This window comes from Trachurus japonicus, chromosome 1 (genome assembly GCF_045865225.1).
Source record: "Trachurus japonicus isolate A0001 chromosome 1, Traja_1.0".
In the NCBI taxonomy this organism is placed as follows: domain Eukaryota; kingdom Metazoa; phylum Chordata; class Actinopteri; order Carangiformes; family Carangidae; genus Trachurus; species Trachurus japonicus.
The window spans coordinates 16,122,876-16,148,422 of NC_140907.1; the positions used below are offsets into that span (position 1 = coordinate 16,122,876).

At 41.3% G+C, this 25,547-nt stretch overlaps 1 protein-coding gene and 1 long non-coding RNA gene across 4 annotated transcripts; both read left to right on the plus strand.

The window, feature by feature from the left end:
* The first annotated feature begins 5,802 nt into the window (after positions 1-5,802).
* On the plus strand, positions 5,803-7,582 carry LOC146991629 (uncharacterized). The gene is made up of 2 exons (XR_015035819.1): positions 5,803-6,112; positions 6,593-7,582. It is a non-coding gene; the product is annotated as an uncharacterized LOC146991629 (long non-coding RNA).
* Positions 7,583-8,233: 651 nt separating this feature from the next.
* On the plus strand, positions 8,234-25,209 carry septin3 (septin 3). Of its 3 annotated transcripts, XM_085775806.1 has the most exons (12): positions 8,234-8,294; positions 8,812-9,073; positions 9,163-11,033; positions 16,294-16,692; positions 16,791-16,919; positions 20,414-20,495; positions 20,653-20,790; positions 21,388-21,505; positions 22,125-22,220; positions 22,462-22,558; positions 22,693-22,744; positions 23,908-24,268. In XM_085775806.1, the coding sequence occupies exons 2-12, from the start codon at positions 8,868-8,870 to the stop codon at positions 24,035-24,037; spliced, it is 3,318 nt and encodes a 1,105-aa protein (XP_085631932.1). In that variant the 5' UTR covers positions 8,234-8,294; positions 8,812-8,867; the 3' UTR covers positions 24,038-24,268. The 3 variants fall into 3 exon arrangements, with proteins under 3 accessions (XP_085631932.1, XP_085631940.1, XP_085631950.1); XM_085775814.1 differs by lacking the exons at positions 8,234-8,294; positions 8,812-9,073; positions 9,163-11,033 and adding an exon at positions 11,228-11,432 and having other exon boundaries at positions 23,908-25,209; XM_085775824.1 differs by lacking the exons at positions 8,234-8,294; positions 8,812-9,073; positions 9,163-11,033 and adding an exon at positions 13,271-13,471.
* Positions 25,210-25,547: the final 338 nt, after the last annotated feature.

A 25,547-nucleotide genomic window follows, 5' to 3' on the forward strand; every position in this document is an offset into this window, starting at 1 on the left:
AAAATTCAAATTGCACTCATTATCTACTCACCCTCAAGCCGACTAAGGGCTGAGAGAAGTTTCAGAGTTATCTGTGGCTTCTCTGAGTTACAGGGGGTCTCGGCGTAGCAGTGCATGTCCATAACGGTTGCAAATGGATAGCTACCACTTTTCTTCGTAACAAAAAGACACACCAAAAAACATCCAAATACCTCCATGCTGCTCGTATGTAATGTCCGTCTTGTATTGAATCTCGCGAGATTTGGACGGACCAGGAAGAGGAGCTTCCGCTACAAACAAGCTTGAAATATAGACTTATTTAATTATTTCGGAACAATTTCGCATTTTGGGGCTTCAATACAAGACGGACATTACATACGAGCACTATGGAGGTATTTGGATGTTTTTTGGTGTGTCTTTTTGTTACTAAGAAAAGTGGTATCCCTTTGCAACCGTCATATGGACATGCAGTGCTGCACGGAGCCCCGCTGTAACTCAGAGAAGGCACGGAAGACTCTGAAACTTCTCCCAGCCCTTAGTCGACATGAGGGGGTGAGTAGATAATGAGTGCAATTTCAATTTTGAGTGAACTATCCCTTTAAATCTAGAGTATTATGGTCTGTTCTTTAATTTTTAATGGTGTCAAACTTGAACCTGAAAAGCCAGTGTTGTTCTCAGTAGGTTTCATTCTCTGCCTGTTGTATTGTGCTGGCTGAAGGCTTGCCTGGCAGGCCACACTGAGGGAACTAAAACATTTCAAAGTTGTATGTTTTGCCTCGTGCTTCTTGGACGCTATGATCTGCCTCTGCAGTGTGTTATGGTTGGCTATAACTGAACACCCAGTGAGATCATTGGTCACTGTGCTGCCTGTAGGGTTCAAAGAGCACTGGTTGCTGCTCCTCTCACCTGTTGCATGGACACTTGGGAAGTTATGCCAGGTTAACTCAGCTACTTTTTATATCTTCAGTTTTAAAGATGGTTTCATTCAGCTTTTACAGAGATAATATACAGTGAGGATCAGCAGCAGTGAAATGTCATACACAATGATACAAGCGGGTATCATCATGACCCCAAACTCTACTACTTTCAGGAGTTGTGGCTGTTGTCACTTCCTGTTGGACACTGGTGCTAATTTGAATCTACATTCAATATTTGTCAGATCCTTATTGTTGTTGAGATGTTGTGTGTTGTGTGTCCAGTTTCAGTGCTCAGTCCCATGAGATCAGAGGTCAAGTCTGGGGTCCTGATCATGCTCGTCCTGTGCTGTGCCTGCACAGCTGGGCTGATAACTGTGGTACATTCAACACCCTCATCCCCTTGCTGTGCAAAGGTAAACCATCACACACCAAAGCTGTGTAATCAAACTCAAATAACTTATTTTTCAGTCTCTTTTTACACTGGGTTGTTTTATTTATCTGTGTAACATGCATTATTCTGTAGAGCAGAGGTCTTCAACAGGGGGTCCGTGACCCCCTAGGGGGTCCGCAGAGTTACTGCAAGGGGGTCATGAACTTTTTGGTTGATTATACTATTTTGTATTTCCACATTTATGCTTATAAAAATGTAAATTTAAATAGCTTGTATGCATGATTATCATGCAATTAACAGACATAGTTGATATAAAGTGTGTTTATAAATGACTGAATGAATGGCCACCTTACTCACTGTACCTTTAAAATAATTTAATACATGAATATATGACTATACCAGTGTATTATTTGAATAGCTTGGTACTGAATTAAGGGGATACTAGGCCCAGTTTAATATAATACAAAATTGTATGAATGTATTCAGCAGGGGTCCCTGGCCAAACAGCTCCTTTCAGAAACAAAACATAGGCATTTAATCTTGGGACAAATACAAACTTTCCAAACAGCACATGTTTGTTTGTTGGGTTAACTTGATTTCCTGGTGGTATAGGATTGTAAAGTATACAGATGTTTTACTAACTGCTAAAACTGTAAAATATGTAATTAAATAACTGTGCAGAATCAGTACTCGGGATAATTGTTGAGTTCAGTCTGAGCAGTTTCATGGCACTATCACTAATGAATAGATAAGGCCTGGAGATGACTGTGGACCATCTGTCCAGGTTGTTTTTGAGCTTTGTAGTGCATCTCATTGCATCTCTGTTTCTGTGCTTCTCCACAGCGTGCAGATACCTGGCCCTGGTTGCTCATCACACCCCTTTTCCATGTACACTACTATTCGACTTTAGGGTCAAATTTATGGAAAATGTAAAAAGTTCATGCAACAGTTATTTTATCATGAAAGAAGGGCATTTAGGTATGGAATGGTAATTTTTTCATCTCAAACTATTTACCGAAACAAAAGCCAAAGTGTACTGAAACACTAAACAGTTGCACATGTGTATTCAAAGGTTTAGAAAAGGTCAAATTAAGTTCAACTGTAAAGGTTACAGTTATATAGTGCATTTTAGGTGTATTCTGAAATTCCAACCAAAAGCTGAATCTCCCTAACTTTTTGTGAGTAGTGTATGTAGCAGACATGCACAGAGTTGTTGATGGTGTGTGAGTGCAACTTAGACACTGCAGGACATTTTCAGTCATTGGTTACACTCACATGTCAGTGTAATGATAGTTTTAGATCTCTTCAGGACTTAGTGCATCTTTGAGGCAGTTACACCAGAGCTGTTACAGCAGTAACTGGATAACATTAGATGTGGCCTTTTTCTGTGAAACAGCTCCCATAGGGCTGCAGAGGACTAACTTCTCCATCATTGGCCACAGTATGGCTGAGTCACACACTCCGCAGACTAAGCTAAATATAAATAACACACCACCTGTACTGACACTGCATTGCACACTTTAAACATCTGCTGCCATTAAAACCTTGTTAAGGGATCTGATCAGGGCTGGCTGATGGGATTACATTTGTGTGTAGGGTGATAAGTCAAACGGTGAAATAACAATCAAGGTTTTAAATAGTCAACAGAAAATAAGAAGACTTTGTTGTTTGCAGAACAAAGCGAAAATGGCAAACACTGTTTGGTTCCAGCTTCTAAAATCTGAATGTTTGAATTCATAGACAAGTAACTTTTGGATTTTATGGACTAATTAACTGAAGACAAATTGATTAATCCAAATGAATCAATCAGTGATAAAGATAATCTGTATAATCAAAGTCATTGAGCATGATTGTTGTTATTCAGGTGGCAATGATGCTGCAGTGGTAACTAAGAGTAATTCATATGCAGATATTTCACCTTTCACACAATATGCAAAGAATATTCAGCTGTATTTTCTTTCATGCCGTCACAGTTTATGGTCTGTATCGTGTTCGCCACAGTTCAGTGCTCTATATGTCCTGAAATGGTGGATGCTTTCATACTGCTGGATACTTATGGATTCTTTCCTATAGATCTGGTTCTTGAACTGTTTTTACTACACACTACAGTGACACAAAGAGGCTTTTAAAGGAAGATAATGGTCCCATAGGAATAATAGCAATGAAGATGATCATCTTATTGATGATGATTCCTCAGTTATGAGTTTTAACTCCTACTTGTGACAGTAGTTTTTGTGTTTATCAACACGATTTTTCTCTCCCTTTTCCTGCAGAAAGAAGTGCAGGCATGGGATGGATGAGATGATCCAGTTTGAGAAAAAGGCAGATGAAAAGAAAAGAGTTTACTCTTATGAAAAAGCCGGGTTGAGAGGTGTTGCACCGGTACAGTTGTTGGGCATTTAAAAAAAGACTATTAGACTTTAGTAGCTGTGTCTGTGCACTCAGCTGTCAGACAAAACATTTAATGTCTTTCAGGCTGTTGAGTACAACCCCGACTCTGTCCAAACAGTCCGTGCACATCCTGTTAAAGCCAAGTTGATAGAGGTCAGACTTTATCTTCCTCTTCTCCTCTCAGTGAGGAATAATCTCACTTTGTTTCCTCTCATTGGCTGGCAGCTGAATGTGTTTCTCTTCGGCAGAATTCGTGTTCTCCAGAGACCTGAGAGTTAATTTTGTAAGTCCCTTTTAACCTCCCACACTCTCCAGCATCCCTATATTCTCCAAAAGACATCAAGCATTCATCTTGTACTGTACGTATGTGTTTCCTTTTATGATTTCAGAAAAACATAGTGCGGATCACTTTGGAGCAGAGTCTGGAGATGCAGCTGGGGATTCAAGCCTCTGTCCTAGTTATTCCGTAAGACACCGACTTCTATACCAAAATATATATTTGCATTGCATTGTTATGAATCATCACACAAATAAAACCATAATCCTCTTATTAAGACATTTCAAAAATCTGTATTTCTCTTGTGCAGGCAATGGCTTTGATGCAAATATTTCAGGATCAAACCAACATAATTTTTTTTTAATCCGCTCTTATCGGCTACCAGGACAGAAATGTGTGTTTAAATTGAGGCGGGTGAGAATCAGACTAGTTGCTGGAAAAAGTGACAGAAAGAGACAGAAATTAAGTAAAACGTTAAAGGTCTTGTGAATTGAACTTAATCCAAAGTTTAATAAGTTGTTTGTGTAAACATCTCTCCCTCAGCACACGGTGGTGAGAGTACCAGGCGATCATCACGTCCATCTGAATGATCCTGAAGTCGTCGCTCCACTTGTTTGGGACTTCCTGCAAACCAGAGTGTTGTCCAATCAGCCATCAGCGAAGTGGACGGAGAGACAAGCCACAAGCAGTATACACGCATGCACACATTCACACACACACACGCTCTCTGACACATTTTCTTATTGTGAAATTTCACACTTGGAGTCTCAGCACACTCTTCTCATCTTGACTCAGAGAACACATTACCATAATATTGTGCCATTTCTTTCCCCTCCAGTTACGATACTGTTTGAACACCACAGTAAAGTTCCTGCAGTGACTTGGAATAATTATGTGTTAATGTGTAAACCTCCACCGAACACATTATTATTGAAGCTGCTAATTTACATTTACACCTGTGACTAGATATTTACCATCTTCACTCAAACAGCCAGAGGGCACAAAGGCACAGGTGATGTTGTTATATTGTTTGTCGTCATTATCATCATTTCGCAGAGATTTTTGTTCACAATTAATAGAATGAATTGGAGCATATAATGTCGTGAAATGACTAAAACCAATATCAGTACTGAAAGACTTTATTCTGCCACTTCTGACAGAATAAACCAACCAGCAGCCAAAGACCTGATGAGGATCAGCCCCAGCTCTCAGGATAGGCCGAGTGTAAAAGCTCTAATCTGAACAAAGTCGTGACAGTTCAAAGGAAATGTTCATTCTTTATGTAACTTATACAGGCGGGACGTCGGATGTCATCGTTTGGGTTTGGAGATAACACAGCTCTTTATTTGAAGCTGATCTGCTTAACTCGGCTGCTTTTCACGAACCCGCTGCCTGTGCAGAACGAGCTAAAAATGTCAGTCATTAAAAAAGATGACAACTTCTCATTATGTAGGCCATCATCTCTGTATTCAGCTTTTGTCTTGGAAACAGCAAGACCAAAAAAAAAAAAAAGAAAACTCATGGGAGTGACTCCATAAAACACTGCAGCTGCCGTCAGTCATACCAGATAAGTGAAGCCCCTCACACACAAATGCCCCCCCACCTCCACCCCTCTCTCTCTCTCTCTTTTGCAATGTCACATAAACTGTGTGATGGCCTCTGTGTTAAATGGAGTGGAATTGATTTTACGCAGCGGGCAGCAAGGCGGCGAGCATCCAGAGACATTTGAAGTACCCCCCCGCCCCACAACGCACACACACACACACACACACACACACACACACACACACCCCACATCCTCCTCCAGCCCACTCACCCAACCCTCAACCTCCCCCCCACCCCCCCAAAAAAATGATTATAGTTATATAAGTTTTCCCTCCCACTCCTACCATCCTCTCAGCCATCAGCAGGGGTGTTGTCATGGCAACCCCCACCCCTCCTTTGAACGTCAGAGAGCCAGGAGCTGGAGGATGAAGCCGCATGCAGCTTCTGTCTCTTGTGCCTCCCAGAGAGCACCTGTGATTTTCGCCGTCTCACATGCAACAGTGGGAGCTGCTGCAGCGCTGGAGATAATCTCATGATTGTTTTGACTCGCGGCCGCAGCGTATCAGACACCATCAGACACACAGAGACCGAGTGATTCAGCAGCGTGTGCAGGTAAGCACCATGCCTTTATTTACTATCGTGCACTGTTTTTAGAATACAACACCTGTGTGTGTGTGTGTGTGTGTGTGTGTGTGTGTTTGTGCGTGTGCGTGTTTAAGTTAAAAATCGTGACTCTCAGCCTGATAGAAGTGTAGAAGGACAGTGTGTATTGTGTAATCTATTCGTTCCTGTGCTTCATCTCACGACTGTGATCTCAAGGAGGGAGCAGGAGGGCTTTCTAAGGAATGACTGCAAATAACGGGACACAGAGATGCTGCTGCAGTTTGACATGCATGGTATCTCACCCAGCAGAGAGGGAGTGCTCGTAGAGATGACTTTTAAAGTGCAACTCTCCTCATCCACCCTTCTCCATCTCTCTCCTCACCTCCTTTCCTTTCTTTTCTCCATCATGTCCTTTCTCCCTACACCTCCTCACCCATCCATTCTTTTGTCCTTTCTTCCACCACCCTTCCCAGCGCTTTGCTCTGACAGCAGTTATGTCGTGGCTGTTCCTGGACTGGTTCGTCCCGCTCTACCTGCTGGTGTCGGTTTTGGTGCTGGCAGGCTTCGGAGCGTGCCTGTACTTCCTCGAGCCCGGGCTGCAGGATGCCCACAAGTGGAACAACAAAACAGTCCGGCATCACCCGCTGGTGGCCAGTGTGAACTGCAGAGATGACGATAGCAATGCCCTGATATGATCAAGAGGGCGAGGCGGCAGGCCATCTGGACAGGGGTGCTGCCAGGACACCGGAGGGATGGGAGCCAACACCTTAAAGATGGAGAGAGAGAAAACGAAAGAGACAAAAGATGGAGAGGAGATTATCTGATAATGATGCAAGCCCTGTCTTATCATTCCAACTTTTCTCTGATCTCTGTAGATTTTTGCTGTAGACATCAGGGAAAACTGAAGCAGTGGAAATTTAGAGAATTTTTAAAATGAATCCAAATGCACAAGGAGGAGAAGACCACATGCAGAAAGAGATTGTGAGGTGATTGGAGGACATGTTGCCCTTTAGAAAACGTATTTGAAACCCTATGTAAATTTCATGCCACCTTATACTTGTGCCAACTTTTACATACGTTTTGTAATTTGACAATCACTTTACATATATCATGGAGTTTACTTATATTGTGCATTCAATTAGTGAAGTGAATGACATAAGTGCAATGAATTTGTTGCCAGCTGGGAGGGTTTTTAATCCTCTCTGTGGCGATGTCGGCATGGCAGCTGCTGAGAAGCATGTAGATTGTTAGTGCCACTGTGCCAAAATGGTGTAGTAGTGATTTTATTAAAACAATGTGTACTGAATAAGGTGCCAAGATTATCCTAGATGGACCAAGATTACAGAAAACTAGTATTTGGTAATGCTCTGTATTTTTTTTTTTTCATTGTTTCTACTTGACAGCATGGTGAGGAAACTGTGGGTGTTTTGATGATCATATGCTTCCTTTGTTCATACAAAAATAAAATTGTTTAATCCTCAGATCTTTTGGTTTAGTCATTACGACAAAGTCAATACCCGAGTGAAGTAATATGTGATTTGTGGAGTATATCTGCACCATCGGCCGAAAGTACATCCACTCAAGTGTGGCGCTTAAATGTAATTTCAAGGTACTTTTATTTTATGTAGCAGTGTTCCACTGCATCTATCAGGCAGCTGGAGTTTTCAATTGGCAATTTTATACTATGAAACTCATGATGAGCTCATAAAATGCAAGGTAAAACCTTACCTAAAAGTGGTGTCTGAACAGGGCTGGATAAGCAAACTTCTCAGATAGTCTCATTCAAATAAATAGTTTGTTTCACAAAAGGCACATAAATGGGACTAAATGGGTAAATACAGTATGTTTTCTTTTGATGCTTTTGATACCAGAGGGGTTTCTGGAATACACCCCAGGACTTTAACATGTAATGGAGTATTTCTACATTGTTGGTATGTTAGTACACCATCTGCTTAAGTTTCCCACGTCTGATCTGCACACAGACAGAACACTTTCAGGCTTCAGTGTCTGATGAACCAAACAAAATAAGGGAGCAGAGTGGGAGTGAAACAGTGAAGCCTCAGTGTCGAGGAATGGAGAGAATGGCACTTCTGTGCCCACTACTTCCTACTGCTCTGTTCCCAATCCTGCACTCTTTGACTTATTCACTCACTCAGAGTGTCAACAGCAGGGACAGAGCAGCAAACAGCAGGTTTGTGTCCTTTTACACATTTTTAACTTTTGAAAACTTCAGTTTTTACTCTGTGTAAATTTATAGTGACCCTGCCAAACTTGTGGGCAATAGTTCTTGATCATTTACATTTAATTCTTTATTGTACTTCTACTTTACTTAAACTTGCATAAAAACATGTTACATTTTAACAAAAGACACACTGTTATGCAAATATAACTACTTATCCATGCAGCAGCTGAGAGTGTAAAATGTTATTAAATAATTATATAGTAACAATCTAATAATAACAGAAATAATAAAACTCTGAGTTAGATTTTTATTTTTTCTGCATAGTGAGAAAATTAACTCTTATTACTTAACCACATTTAGCCTATAGATAAAAACTTTTGTGCTCATTCTAAACTGATTTTAAATGCTGTTTTTTTTCTGATTGCATTTTTTTTTTACTTAGTAAAGGATCTGAATGTTTCATCCACCACTGTCTGACTCTTACATTTGTTATTTATCTGATTTTCCCTTTTTCCCCTGGCATCAGTTTAATTGGTCGTTGTCGTTGTCACCATCTCCTCCTTCACAACTCCACACAAGAGAATGAGCGTTTTCGACCGCCTGGCTCCTTTGATGTCTCAAGTATCTGCATCCTCCAGACAAGCGAGGCAACATCCATCAGTCTGTTTGTCACCTCCTCTCTCGCTCTCTTCTCCTGTGATCAAAAAGAAAGTGATTCAGATCCCATCATTTGATGAGAAGGGACTCATTTATGACAAACACAACACAGAACAGACAACTGCTGACAGGTAAACTGATTTGTTGCTCACTCAATTTTATGTGCTATGCAATATTGTAAATATTGTATTGGACTCACTATTTTTCTTCCCTCTTTTAGCTCCAGATCTTTTGTTCCAATTTGTTCCTCCAAGACATCCAGTCAGGCCTCTTGGAGTAAATCACATCAGCATTCACAGAGCATCCATGGGGAAAGAGCTTCAACCCTCCCAAGAACCAAACCCAAAACATACAGCTCTCCAACTGTCTCTGTGAAGCCAAGCATCTCCATTTTTCCGCCAAATTCTTCTCCCACTCCCTCCACTCTGAAGCCAAAGCCAAGTGATTCTCTTCATCTCCCCGCCTCACAGCTGAGTGATCCTCCTCCATTACTGCACCAGCTTCAGCCGAAGCCAAGTGTATCCCCAACTTTGAAATTCCCAACATCCAGACTGAGTCCATCCCCAACGTCGCTGTGTCAAGGAATGAGTTTGGATGGGAGGGGAGACAAGCAACCTTCCCCCGTTGCTAGAGAAAGACGGGCTAGATCTATAACCATCTCAAATCCTAAAACTGAGTGTAAACAGATTTTCTCAAATGAGGCAAAGCATGACCACCTTGATCAAGACACTTTACTGGACTTTACTCATCCTCATTTGAGAAGATCTTGTGCCATGGCGGGCAGAGACTCTCAACAACACACTCACTCTGAGTTCCCGATTCAAGCTGCCAAGTCTCAGAGTTCCTGCTCATTGCAAGGCAAAGTTGGTTTAAGTAAAAAAGAAAACAGTTCAAGAGATAAACCAAAGCCTCCACCGAGGAATCTGGACTTGTCTGCAATCCCTAAACTAAAATCAAACATCAAACAGCTACAGGATTTTTTGCCAAGTACAGCGACATGTACACAAACATTACTTTCAGAGTCTGAGGGGATTCACTCTGCTGATGTTGTTTCCAGAGAATCTCAGTCAGCGTTTGATGGACTGACTGCTCAGAGGAAGTGTGCAGACGACCCTCTGAATAGATACAAGACTCAAACCGCAAGTTCTGCCTCTAATAACAAAGCATATGAACCAATGAGAAGTACGGCTCTACCTACAACTTCCAAAACGTCATTTTTCACAGAGCATTGCTGGAGTCGGTCAACTGTTGTACCCAGTGTTGAGACAAGGAGAAGACGATTTGATTTGCACAATGAAATAAAAATGGATACAACATTTCCATCTGGCTCTAATCTCAGGAGACCCAACAAAGAAAACAACACACAAACAGTTACAGGAAACTCCCGGCAACAAACTGGAGCATCTGAACACATCAAGTCCCCTCAGAGACACAGACTCTGGTCAAAGGCCAAGAGTCAAACTGCCCAGATGGATGTAGAGAGCACAGTGAGTCAGTCTGACTGTTTTACAAAGGATTACAGCTGCCAGTCAAGAGGCATCGACCAGGAAGCGGAGGCTTCTCAGCATGCACACAGATTAAATCGACTTAAAACGTGTCTAGTGGTGCCTCAGACGCAAGAGGCCTCCCGACCTTCCCCTGATGAACACACCACAGCACAAACAGGAAGCTCCTCAAAGCCCGACTTCCCATCACAGAGATGTCTGTTGGATCACAAGCAAAATAAAAACCACAGAGAGGTGACGCTCGGTGGCATGGGGCTGAATCAAACAGATATTTTTGCAGCACCTGACCACCACAGTGTGCCCACAAAGCTACCAGAACATCCCTCAGAGAAATGCGTAGTAAGCTGGCCCCCATCGGTGGCCGGGTGCCAATTCAACACAAATAGCTGTGGTGGTAGTTCAAAGGGGGTCTTTGACCTGCCACAGCACAGAGTGTACCAGAGACCAGAGGAAACCACAACGCCAACAACAGCTTCCCTTCCACCAAACCAAGTGGATTACTCTTTAGCGAAAAGAGCATTTATCATGGAGGAACCAGAGGACCCCTATTACGTCACCATGTATTACCCAGGCTCAGTGTATGTGGGTGAGTACAGAGATATCCAAACCACTTGGGCGACTTTAACACAACAAAGTCAATAAATGCGTCTGAGTACACACATGACAGGGAGTCTTTGATCTCTTGTTTTTTTTAATCTGTTTAGAGTAGGAGTTAAATAATTTGCTATCTAAGGGGGCGGGAATTCAGATTAGGGGGTGGTCAAAGAGGATAGCGGAGGGAATTAAGACACCGCTGCTTATCAGCAGAGTAACAGACGTGCTGAAGGGAGACGTGACGGCGTTGGTTAGCAGACTCTATCAAAGTGACTAGCACACGAGGACAAGTGACAAAAACAACTTGCAATAAAAACCAAGCAAAGAGACAGAAAACAGGCCAAAAGGAAAGCAAAAAAAGGGCGGGAGGAGATCAGCTCAGGCATAAAGTGTGAGTACTGTGACACAGTTCCTATAACACTTTGAGGAATATTAACCACAACATAATATCACACTGACACTTTGTAATTGTTCCTTTTTAAAGCTGAAGTAAATCCTGGTGTAATATCACAGGATAGAGATTTAAAAAAAACTCTACTAAGTTTGAATAAGGTATCTCCATCTCCCTGATGAGAATCACAGTCCGACGAGGTCCTTTAGGATCTCTAACAGCTTAATTTGCCACTTAATATGCATTTTTATACCATGCACTTTTGGTGCACTTCTTTACTTGATCTCCTTGAATAGATGTAATATTCAGTACTTACACCAAGGTGCCCGACTGCACTGAAGATTTAATGTTGTCCCCCTCTTCTAAGTGGCTTTGGATGAAAGCACCTGCCAGTTGTAAATCACAGTGTAGTGGTGGAGATCTGTGAAGCAATAGGCTATCACATTAGTTACGTGTAGTCCAACCAAAAAGTTGATTGTGAGATGGTTTTGTTTGAATAGAGACACTTCTTTCTTTTTTTTAAACTTTGAACTATGTTACAGGTTTTAGTAGGGGATCAGGTTTGCTCATGTGGAGAAAGAGCCATCATACTGATTGTGAGTTTAGCAACTGATCACATTGAAAATTCAGAAAAAAAAACTTTGTGTGTCAGAAATATATGACTTATATTATATATATTATATTATATTATATTATATTATATTATATTATATTATATTATATTATATTATATTATAATAATTGTGCAATCAGAGTTTATCCTAGGTGAGTCCTGACCCCATGTTTGGAAACTATTCTGTGCATTTCACCACTGGCCAAGTGTATTTCAGAGCATCTAATGAACCACTGTTCTTTCAAAAATGCTTGTACTTAACTTGAGCTTTTTCTTTTTTTTCTTTTTTTCATTTTATACTTTTTGCTTTAAACTTTTATTTCTACTAGACACTTCAGAGTGAAATATTGCTGCTTTTTACAGCTTTGACCCCTCTGGTTTGACTTTGAAATATTTATTTCACTAATTACCTTCGGCTCAAAAAGACAAAGTCTCAATTATTTCACAAAAAATCTGAGGAAGGTCCAAAGGAAGGATACAGATTTTTGCAGCAGAACTTCCTTATTATTTGCCCCATAAATAATCCTCAGGGGTCTTTGGAGGCAGTGAAATCCGATATGGTAATCTCAGGTGCAGGGTCAGGGTCAGGGTCAGGTATATTTATTTGTACCTTAAGTTTTATTTGAGCATGAAAAGAGGCACATTTCATAAACACCACACAGGATTAAACAAGATAAAACAATACAAAAAAGTAAAAGTGCTCCAGTGCTAACCCGATGTAGGTAAGCCACTGAAGCGTCTCTGATAAAACTACCTCATAATGCAAGTAAAGTGCTGCCTAAGCAATGGCACATTAATGACCTATAATTATAAAATTATGAGATCTTAAATAATATTATAGCCTAACTGATGTTTTGTTGTTTTGTAAGATTTTCAATGGCACTGACTTACGATGGAGGAGTTCCACCGTGTTGAATCTAAAGTTGGATACTTCTGCCAAAATGCTAAAATAACCAATGCAACACTTTAAATCGATATAACAATATTAAGGACCTTTTACTTAGTGAAAGGATTTGAATAGAGGTCGACTTATTCCCACTCTGCCTCGCTAAAGGATCTTGGGAGAACTCTGAGTTGTGAACACTGGATCCAGATCAAACTGGACTTATTTCACCTCATTATCCAAAAATAGTCTGTATCACTCACTGTAACAAAAAATGTCCCTTTGAGGCAATGTTGCACTGCGCGTGCGCGCTGCATCTCCCCACTCCCTCTCCTCTTGTCGCCATGGTAACGGAGGAGGGGGGCTCACGGTCGGAGGGGAGGACAGGAGAGGTACCCAGACTCATCACATGACCGCTCCTCCTCTCGTTATTTCTGTGCTGGATACGTATCGTTTAACGGCGGACCGGGAGCAGCACTAGCTCAGTCCGTGATCAGCCCGTCCCCTCCTCGAGCGCATTGACGGTCGGTTGAACCGGACTCGGTAAGTGAGACACCACGTCGAGCCGAGCCGAGCCGAGCCGAGCCGAGCCCATCGTAGCTAGCAGCTAACAGGGAGCCGCCGCTAGCTGCTGCCTCCCAGCATGGCTGGGGAGAGACAATGGGGTCGACAGGCAGGGATGGAGCCGACCTTTTGTTTTCTGTAAATGAAAGATAAAAGCTGCATTTGTCTCCAATAAGCATCTTTGATCAGAGAAACAGGTCGCAGCCTCCGCGCCCCCACAGCAGCAGCAGCTACTGCATGTTTCAGTCTTCAAGTGAGATTCGCCCGAAGCATGTAGGCTACAGTAGCTCAAAATGAAGATGAAATAATTCTGCTGAATGTGTTGATCTGTGAATGTAGGCTGCTACAGGAGTCTATATATAAACTTTTATAATAACGTGGGCCTAACTGGTTCACAGATTAAAAGGAGACTGGATTATTTTCTCAATTAATTGATTGGTGCTGGAGCCTGCCCATCATAATAACCTGGAGATGAACAAATGCTGTGTTTTGTCCAGCCAACTGTCTAAGCCCACAAATATAGCTACAGTGTAATTACAATTATACACAGTAAGAATAAGGGTCACAGCAAGGAGTCATCAAATATTTGACATTTTTGCTTTAATGATGTAGGCTAAGTGGTTAATTGAATGCTGATTAACAGTCTTTCTATTAACTAATTAAACCATTGCACCTGTAGTGTTAAGACTTGAATCTTTGCAATAGACTTTACATGATCTACGTTATTTAACCAGTGTAATAAATATATGGCTCCAAACAGTCTATTGTGAAATCATAATGAGTAGTTCTCTACAAATTCAACAACTGAGGACAGATTGTCAGACAGTAAGTCCCTGGACACAGAGTTCCCTTGCTCCTCCTACACAGAGGCAAGAAGTCCAAACAGGAGGAGAAGCAAAGCAGATAACTTGGTTCACACACAGTCAGATGTCTTTTTCTAGCCATCTTGTGTGTTTTTTAGTCCATTTTGTGTTGTGTCTTTGTCTCTGCATGTGGCAGTGTCACCGCTGGCCGTCCCATCTGACCCCGCCCCCCCCCTCGCTCCTGAGGCGGAGATGGGGGCATAGCTGCATGACCACTGAGTGTTGTGAATCAAAGCGACAGCCACTGCCTCTGTGACCTGTACGATCTGGATCTACGACTGTGGCTGCGCTGGCTTGAAGCGTGGCAGCAGGCTGCTCCATGTGTACGGCCTGGAGGGCTTTTAGGTTATCAACATCTTGGCTCTGCCTCATGTCTGTTACTGCTACCATCTGCCTGCCCTGCACTGTCTGCTGCACACTCACCTGTAGTGATGTCAGAGCCACACAGATAGTTCAGTTGTTGGGTTTTCTTGCTCATTTTCTTTTCAAAAACGATCAAGTGATTATCAGGATAATTGCTGGGAAATTTTTCATACAATAATATTGAAGAATAAACTCACTGTAATGCTGGTCTATAACATCTGGGTGTTACCCAATTAGTCATTATTTGAACCAGTCTACTCTCTAGACTTAGACTATAGATATACAAATGGTCACAGCTGTTTAGTTCTTGACTGTGTTAAACTCATAGACTGTAAAAAGAATGGACGTAGCACCCGTGACGTCACCCATTGGTTTGGGGGAGTCTGTTTTGTGCCGCTACTACGGGGGTTTGAGCCGCGCCATGTTGGATTCTACTTGCCATATTTGGAGCGGTGCGGCCGTTGGCCGGCCGAGAGCCCGCCCACTGGCCTCGAAGCAGCGGTCGCCGGACCTGTCACTCAACGGTTCTGCGCCCTAATTGGCCAGAACTTTAAACCTAATAACAGTAAAACAGTAGAGTTTAAAAAAAATTCACCCCCCTCAGAGTGTGTGCGGGGGTAGAAACTATCGGTTGAGACCAAAAAAATGAAATGTACCAGGCTGTAAATATGTTTTTTAAAGCTGTAAAATCGGCTATTTTAACATGGGGCTCAATTGGAGTTGCTCCCTTCTGGAGCCAGCCCCCAGCGACAGCCCAGGGGATTGCAGCTTTTTGAACGCGGAAGTGAGCTTCACTTCTCAGACCGACAACTGCTCCCTTGGTTAAACTGGACTGTGGTCCAAATGCATTCTGGGTAAATTAAGACTTTTTTTCAAATAAAAAAAATGTCAGACAGAGGAACCTCATCCAGCTGCTCAGCTCCATTTACAGCACAGTCTTTTGGAAGGACTCTGCAGCTACAAGGGCAACTTCATTTTTTTTAGTGAAAGGTGAAACAATGAAAAGACAAAAATTGATGTTGCAAGAATGGCTGCTGTCTTTAAATACTTTTTCCCATCTCATTGCTCTGTCCATAACAATGTCAGAAAAGCTGCATGTTTCCCTCTTCTTGGTAGCACTGGTCAGCATAGGTCACACTAATTACTGTGTTATCATGGTAATATAATATGTATAATTCGACCTGAGTTAGTCTCAGACTAAGGCGCCAGTCTCATGCACCGTCTCATGTTTTTGGCTTAAAATGTGTTTGTCTTAATTTCTGTGAAACAGTCTTAGATGCATCAGATTCATCTATGAGCTAAATTAAATATGAAAACAACAGTACACACAAGACTAAAATGTCTTTGTGAGCACAGCCCCAGTTATATTTATTGAATACAACAGCAATATCTGTTGTTTAGCGCATATGGATTTGTATGGTCATTTAGGTGAAGCAGCTTTTCAAACCTACTGCAACAAGTAAAGGGAGGAGAAACCTCAGCTGCTCTAGTGGCCTGGCTACTTCTTGTTAGTGTAGCTGCGTTTTCAGTTGATGAAACATTGCCTCATTATCTTCCTTGCTGTCTCCTTTGTAGACATGTCAGACGTAGTTCCTCCAGAAGTGAGACCCAAACCAGTCGTCCCTGCCAAGCCCCCAAATGTGGGGGCTCCTTCCCCCTCCAGCCCCTACCCACCCCAGGGGCCAGGAGCAGGCAGCGGTGGCATCTCTGCTCCTCCGAGTGGCATCCCTGTCCCAATCGGGAGTCACGGCTCCAGCCATATTGCCGGTCATGGTATTGGTCATGGTGCGGGCCATGCTGCGGGTCATGGTGGGGGTCACGCTGCAGCACACAGCGGAGGTCACAATCATGGTGGCTCCCACACCTCCAGCGGAGGATCCACTCTGCTGGGGTACATTGGTATTGACACCATCATTGAGCAGATGAGGAAGAAAACCATGAAGACAGGCTTTGACTTCAATATCATGGTAGTGGGTAAGTCACAGTGGGATTTTCCTCTTGGTGAAAACAAATTAGATTTAAGTTCTTCCTTCACAGCTGGACACTTCTCATTCCTCTCTTTCTCCTCTCAGGTCACAGCGGTTTGGGAAAGTCGACTCTCGTGAACACCTTATTCAAGTCCCAGGTGAGCAGGAGGAGTGCTGGATGGGCCCGTGATGAGAAGATCCCCAAAACTGTGGAGATCAAAGCAGTATCTCATGGTGAGTACAGAAAGAGAGCGAGAGAGATCCTGTTCTTTCTTTAGGGCCAGATATATATAGCAGCATTTAATTTGACAGAGAGAATTAACTATCTTGTTCTCCATGTTCTTAAAAGTCCTACATAGCCTACTTACAGTACACTCAGTGCACACTGGTAGCTGCCAGGAAAGCTTGCCATTTACTCTCAGCTGCTCATTGCCAGCTTCTGCATGTCTTGTATGAGATACAATAACTATTTGTTTAACATCACAGGGAAATTTAACAGACAGACCAAGATCTGGTTCTGGGCTTTTTTTTTGTTTACGCAATTGTCTGAAAAAAAAGAAGAAAAAAGCAAGTAAGAGGTTATAACATGTTGACAGAAACTCTCCCACTATGGCAGAACACACAGTAGACAATCATACGGGGAGCTGAGGCTAAGGGGCACAGGTTTATATATACAGTGGCATGCAAAGGTTTGGGCACCCCTGGTCAAAATTTCTGTTAATGTGAACAAGTGGAAGATTAAATGATCTCCAAAATGACAGAAAAGGAAAAGGGCCTGCAGCAAAGATTTTGACACTCATTCTTGTTCGGGCTGCTGCTTTCCCTTTTTCACTCTACAATTGTAGAAAACTAAAATAATAAACTGATATTGCTTAATATATTGCAAAAGACTGTTTAACTTTATGCCTTTGGGAGATCATTTAATCTTTCATTTGCTTAACTGTTCACCTTAACAGACATTTTGACCAGGGGTGCCCAAACTTTTGCATGCCACTGTATGCTGGGAGCTGAGTAGGAGACTGGTGACAGCTGTGCAGGTGGAGGTTCAGCTCAGGTGGTGCTTAACGATGGGAGACACGTTGAGAACTGGTAACTGGCAGCAACAACTTTTAAAATGAGTATTAAAGGGCAGGTTCACAGTTTTTTCATCCTGTGATGGTTAAAGTTTGTCAGCCCAGGCCTTCCCCCCACATCCTTGTCATGTTCACTGTCTAATGTAGGAGTCTGGAGTTAACTTAGCAGCAGCTAATACTAGCTTTAAGCATAAGCCTGTTCATGTATTGACACCTGTTAGCTCCAACACCGTGCCTTCGCTAGCACATCAACAATTAAAGGGACAACGAGGAGTTTGTATTTGGTTATAAAAAAGTCTCACATTAATGTGGTTGAATCTACGTTACCCACACTTGTTAATGAGTCCATTTTCGATAAATATATCGTTTTGTCTCTATCGTTATTTTGTTATTATTGTTAGTGGTGGAAATGCTGGGCCAGCCGACCAGCGTTTCCTTACTTTCGGTTTTGCGGACGCTGCCCGGCGGGTCATGAGAATAATGCCGCCGAATCGCCGTTTATGGTCAGAACTATGACGGTATCTGATCGTCTTCGAACCTCTGACTTTAATTCTTGATGAATGAAAACATTCTTGGCAAGACGTTTGTCTTTCGCCGGGCTCACGGTAAATGTAGTGTGAAAACACGCTTTCCAAAACTCCTCGTTGTCCCTTTAAGTAGAAATCACTCTTAGTAACATAAAGTATTTCTTTGGGGAAGTCATAATATTGCACACACCCTAAACTGGAAATGTCCTGTTAATTGTATTGATATAGAATTGCACAAGATCAGTCAGGTGGTGATCAGAATTTTTTTGCATGGTGTGGTATGTCTATTCTCGGATGGTCACATTTACACCAACTTAAATTGACATTCACTCATTGATACTGGCTCATGTTGTGGAAGCTGTGGATAAACACCCATGAAAACATTAGGAACATCAAACTTAACCAGACACTGAAAACACTATCATCGTGAACATCTCCATTTTCTAGAAAATTTACAAAATGTCTAGTGTAGCTTTCAATTATATCTGTTAGAAAGAAAATCGTAAATGGCTCAAAAATCTTATCCCTGTATCTCTATAAACCATTTCTTAATGGTTTACGTTGAAATCACCAGATTAATTCAGATTTCCCATGTGCTAATCAATACTTTTAATCATGAGCTACTATATAATTTTATATAATGCCTCATGACATGAGCCTAAATATAACACGTCGGTATAATTACCAAGACAGTTTAATGAAGCTTTCAGCAAATAATGTCAAATAATGATTTTCTGCATCAGCTGTGGTGTGTGCAGCATTTTGTTGAGTGAAATTATGAATGCTGATGTGCAGTAATAAATAGCTTGACCTTATTTCTCCTTCATGACAGAAACTCTGACTACTTCATGACAAATGTAATTTAGTCATCAGTCAGTACAGATTGTTCTTGGACCCACAGATTCTCATTGGATCGGTGACAGCTTTACTCGACACAAATTAATTCATGTTGGCAGTAGCCTAATGTCCTCAACTGTGGGTATTTTCGTAATGGAGAGAAAGATTTTTTATATTACACAAGGCTTGTGCATATTAGTTGATTTCGAAACTACTCTTGTTCACATATATACTGTAGGTACATCAGAACTGGTTTAACAGACTGAGTTTTTTTCCCCCATTTTCTCTGCATGGGGATTTAAGATAATCCAGCCAGGCTGTGTTTGTGTGTTTTTACACATTTACATTACAATAGGCCATCTCAAATGAGACATGTAAGTTTTACACTAGTAAAAAAGAAAGAAAGAAATAAAGTCTCTTATCTCCATTCTGTTAATACCAAGGTCTATGGATTTAGGCATCTATCGTAAATGAGTTAGGCTGCTGCACTATGTTGAAGATCACGTAATCTGAAGCCTAATAACTTTGCTACCATAATATGAGACAACCTCAGAATGAAGATCTGTGTTTCCATGGAAACAACCAGTGAACCCCGCTGACAAATGAGGTAGAAGATGTAATCATTGTCCCGTTTGTGTCCTGTTGACAACATCGTTGGGCGAGAAATCAAAATTGTTTTATTTATCCCTGAGTTTTCCTGAGCAACAACAATTAGTCACGTTTTCAGTTTGGAAAGTCCAAAATTGAGCCGATCGCTAAGTAGCTACTCTCATTTAAAGCTTTGTCTGGATAGCATTTAAAAATGTCTGAGTGTGACCAGCTATGTGCAGAATTGATGAAATCAGTTGGTGGCTCCTCAGTATGGAGAACGCAGCGCTGTGTTAATCAGGGCAAATGGGACTGATAAACTAAATGAACTTGCATTTACATATGTCCTTGATGATTTATCAGCACCAGGGAAACAGTGGTGATGTGTCAAAACCATGGATTGTGCTCAGTGTTTGGCCGCTACAGTTTACATCATCATGCACATATTGCCTGCGGTGGACGGTGACCTGACATTAATATGCCCTTCCCAGTTAGAGATGCTGCCAGAGACACACAACAGATGTGCTGCAGCAAAAAAAAAGAAAAAAATCTTGTTCAGATCATTTTTATGATAGTTGTCATGTTTCTATCTTGACTGCCACTTCTCTGATTACTCACACAATTAATACATTGAGTAAATATGTTGAATATTCAGATATCAATATACATTAAATACAAATCAGTTGCATATCTTTTTTTACAGTCATTGAGGAGGGTGGTGTGAAGATGAAGCTGACAGTGGTTGACACTCCGGGCTTTGGAGACCTAATCAATAACGACAACTGGTGGGTTTATCTACTCCAGGATCCTTAAAGCCTCATAAATGTCATAAATACTGCCTTATTGTACCAAGAACTACTTATCTCCTGTCATATTCCTAAACCATGCTTTTAGTTCAGGAGTGCTGCAAAGCATTTATTTTCCATTCTCTTGTCTCTGAAGCTGGGAACCCATTTCCAAGTACATCAATGAGCAGTATGAGAAGTTCCTAAAGGAGGAGGTCAACATCACCCGAAAGAAGCGTATTCCTGACACCAGGGTGCATTGCTGTCTCTATTTCATCTCCCCTACTGGACACGCGTGAGTTAAATGTCACCAGAAGTACAGATTAGTAAAGTAATCAGTCCAACCATGGGCTTTTAGTAATCTGTTGGCAAAGGCAAAATTCACACACACACACACACACACACACAGTGTTCGTGTCCATTTATCCAAAAACAGCCCTCTATCAATTGTGCTACTTTATATTGTAGACAACACACACCTCTTGTCTCCCCTCTGAACATCTCACAATTAGTTTCGATTGACAACTGTGAAATTGCTCTTAAATGGATAAATGGATTCAGTCTTTTGTTACATCCAGTGTATCTCATCCCTCTTAGTCGGGGTAATTGAGACCATCAGGATGTTTTGTGTGCAGGCAAACAAGAACTGGGACACAAACTTTGTCCGGTGATAAGCCCACTTTTCAAAAACCATTCACTCTGTAAATCTTTTATAATTGCTGCAAGACGAGGGAAGAGTAATTAGATGTATTGTAGACGATAAATGAAAGTCCCTGTGGCTCCCTTTGGCTATTTGTTACCATGCAAACAAGCTTTCTGGGAGAATCACAGCCCCTATGTCTACCTACTAACTCATTTCCTCTCTTTGTCTCCTCTGTCCTTTCCCTCTTAGTCTTCGGCAGCTAGACGTCGAGTTCATGAAGCGACTGAGTCACTCGGTCAACATCATCCCTATCATTGCGAAAGCAGACACAATGACCATCGAGGAGAGACAGGAATTCAAACAGCGGGTGGGTTTCGCCGCAGAGCCCAAGATCATCCCACTAAAGCTTAGATCGGCTCATTGCAGAGAAATTGGTATCAGAGTAAATGTCAGCTCACATTTAAATAACAAACGTCAGCACAGAAACACCAGATATGTTTGAGGTCATGTAGAGAAAGTGTCTACATTACACTGTTAGTCCACTGAGAGATTATTTTTAAAACGTTTTTCACCTTTGAAATGCTCTGCTGGGTATAACCTTGGTGTTCAAGGCTGCTCCAGTCAATCCTGGAATCAATATAATATCATCTTATTGAATTGTATATAATTTTATTATTGAAGATCAAAGGTAAGGTGGCCAGAAGCATGGATTTAAATGAATGAGCTAATGTTGCTGTGTGTCTGCTGGGTCTTTAAATATGCTACAGTTCATCACACAAGATGATAATGTCACTGTTGTGTTTATATCTTAATTCTGCTGCCCCCTAGTGGCTAAAACAATCACTTACTGGTTTGAAAGATATAATTAAAAGGATCCTGTGTATGTAAAAAAAAAAAAATCAGTGTCAGATTTCTACTTGTGTTCTGAGACAGGACTCAGATGACGCAGATTTTTTTTAATTTGCTTTTTTGTTTGTCTGCTGCAGGTAAGAAAGGAGCTGGAGATGGGCGGGATTGAGTTTTACCCCCAGAAAGAGTTTGATGACGACATGGAGGACAAGAGTGACAATGACAAGATTAGAGTAAGTTGTCCTCTTCTTTCTCTTTTTTGGCTTTATGATTTTTTCCTCTTTAACAGAATGACTGTGTGCCACCCCTCCTTTCCCCAAAGCCTGGCCAACCCCCTCTTTAATCCACATGCACCGCTCCCTCTGAGCAGAATGTCAGGGCACTGGGGCATGTTGTGTGTTTGTTTGTTTCATCTCATAAACCTTGTGTCGCTCCCCTCAGTATACTGAACCGTGTTGAAATGTCTGTCCATAGGAGGCCATGCCCTTTGCTGTGGTGGGCAGCGACAAAGAATATCAAGTGAATGGCAAACGAGTTCTGGGAAGGAAGACAGCATGGGGAATTGTAGAAGGTGGGTGATTTTTACTAAGTAACTTTTACAGTCTCTTTGTCCAAGACAAGGTATTGATAGTTTGATATTGACAGTCCTAGGAAAAGGATTTGAAATACAAGATATATTATTTGATTATTTTACTTTTGTTGCAGTTGAAAATCCCAACCATTGTGAGTTTGCTCAGCTGAGAGATTTCCTGATCAGGTAAAGTATTGTTTTGAATCTTAAAGCAATGCAATTAACTGGAAATAAGGAGCAATTCTAGGATTCTACGATTTGATATATTGGGGAACTCTTTCGACCTTGTAGTATTGTAATGATGACATGAAATAGGGCTAAATAACAGTGCAGTTGTCAAATACTCATTTATCATTATCTTTTTTTTCTTTTTCTTTAATTCTGGGGTAATCATATTTTTTTGACAATTTCCCAAGGGCCTTTGTGACATTTTAAGCTTCAAAATAGTAGCTTATCACCTGTCAATTTACCAATTAATTCATTCATTAAGTAATTCACTGTTTAAAGGGATAGTTCAACATTTTGGCAAATTGGCCCATTGCCATAATCGCTATAGTCATAGCAGTAGGTTCATTACCTTTAATTGTAGGTGTAAGCTATTTTCAGTACGGCGGAGCGCAGCAGCTGGCTGCTCAGAGCTACGCTATGGAGGCTAAGGGAATTTCTTGGTTTCCCTCATTAAACTCATCAAATTCAACATCCCAAAACTCCACAGCGCTTTTGTAGACAAGTTGTGACCTGCACAACCACCACGCTATGAGATAATGACGGAACGATACGAAACGGAGCCGTTTTCGAGGTAAATACAGGGTAAATACGGAGACTGCTTGCTGAAAAACTGTCCCTGAACGCAACGCGCATCAGCGGTTTTGTATGTATTTACCTCGAAAACGGCTCCATTTCGTATCGTTCCGTCATTATCTCATAGCGTGGTGGTTGTGCAGCTCACAACTTGTCTACAAAAGCGCTGTGGAGTTTTGGGATTTTGTATTTGATGAGTTTAATGAGGGAAACCAAGAAATTCCCTTAGCCTCCATAGCGTAGCTCTGAGCAGCCAGCTGCTGCGCTCCGCTGTACTAAAAATAGCTTACACCTACAATTAAAGGTAATGAACCTACTGCTATGACTATAGCAATTATGGCAATGGGCCAATTTGCCAAAATGTTGAACTATCCCTTTAAGCACTGACACATGAAGATCATTTTTGAAACTTGTATAATTGTTTGCTAGTAAAGAGGTATAATTTTTAAATTAAACCTCCTATGACCAGTTATTCTTTTGCATAAACATCACTAAATTCTAAATGACTCGTAATTTCTTGTTTGTGTTTCTACATTCCTCTTCCTTAGGTCTCACCTCCAGGATTTGAAAGAGGTCACTCATAACATTCACTATGAAACTTACCGTGCCAAGAGACTGAACGAGAATGGAGGCCTACATCCCATATCCTCCAACGACACCCAAGAAAGCAACCTGTAGTCAGTCAGACGGAGCGAGAGTGAAAACAGTGCAATGAAGCTGATAGATGAATCTAAAGAGTATTATAATCAGTCACCACAGCATCTCTGCATGCTTGGAAACCATTTAATTCTGTAAAAAAAAATTGGTGTTTTTTTGTGATTCCAAACTGCACCCATTATTTATTTTACATTCTTCCCTATGTCATCCTGACACATACACATATCAAACTCCTCTAGGTCCATTTCAGAGTTATTCGTATGAATATTTGGATGAAAGAACAGCCCCATCGCAGAGATTTAGTGCCATTATAAAACTAACATTTTATCTACTGCCAATGCCTTGTCATTCATCATTGCCCGGGTAGTATGAGCTTAGAAAGTGCCACATTAAAAATGTGTAGAAGAGGCTTATCTTTTCAGTTTTGGTGTCGTGTAGCAACCAACGTCTGAATTCAGACAAAGGAAATTATTTACTCTCGATATAAAAATCATAATTCCTGCATAGTAGTGATGCATGAGCCAGCTCTGCAGTTGACTCTGTACAAATAGCTTTTTTAAAATTCTCATCAGCAACTGTTCATTTGAAGAAAGACTCCCCATGGCTTCACTGTCAGGAGGGCTTAACAAACATTACAAGCACAGCTGTCTCCATCTACAACCACCCTCATGAAGAAAACAAATGAAATCTGTCTAATGAAAATTCCCCTGCTCTCTTTGAGTTTGATTTTCCATTTAAAAAAAGTGGGCGGGTGCAGACCTGCATACTAAGGTGAGAGACAGCTGCAACATCAGTCACATATGAAATGCAATTCTGTGAGCGGCAGTGTGTGCGTAATTAAAGGGTCCTCAGGGCACATGACTGTGCATATTTCAGATTCTGTGATTCTATTAATCACTGTAATAGAGCCTAAAACAAAATGAACAGCTCAGCATACGTTGTTACACCACAGTGGGCACAGAGGAAAGATGAGAGGCCCAGTGCTTTTGTTATGCTCACCTGCATTTGCTGACTAAGTTCTTACAGTGACATTGGAGGATAATTAATTATACAATAGGTGAGTAGTTTTAGTAATATTATACTTTTTTTCTGGAGCCAGATGGACTTGTGGCCTGTTCTGCCACTTAATTGGACAACAGGCACCCAATTTTGATAATAATCTAAAAGCCTGCAAGGTTTATTTGAAAATGACTAACTTAGAAAAAAAAAAGAGGGACATAAAATGAAATAAAAATCACATCTCTTATTATTTTTGGTTTGATATTTTGTACCATGCAAAGTATGGGTGAACGTAAAAGACCTCTGACCCAGAGATGTGGACATCGTTTTGCTCCTGTTTGTGTTGTCAGTTTCAGATAAAATCCCTCTTGTTCACCACTTGGTGGCAGCACTCTACCATGTATAAGCAATTACTCAACAGATCAAGACATAAATTGGGCTACCTTTGTGTCCTCAGCTGACACTGTCTGTTTTTTCATACCAAATCCAGTTTACAAAGTTTACAGAGCTTGGCTCGTCCACTGCTGTCACT

Excerpts from the sequence above, each read along its gene's own strand:
- septin3 (XM_085775806.1), top strand. The coding sequence starts at position 8,868 with ATGAGCGTTTTCGACCGCCTGGCTCCTTTGATGTCTCAAGTATCTGCA. Across the intron at positions 9,074-9,162 it reads GAACAGACAACTGCTGACAG|CTCCAGATCTTTTGTTCCAA; the intron begins GTAAACTGATTT and ends TCCCTCTTTTAG. Across the intron at positions 16,920-20,413 it reads GATCAAAGCAGTATCTCATG|TCATTGAGGAGGGTGGTGTG; the intron begins GTGAGTACAGAA and ends CTTTTTTTACAG.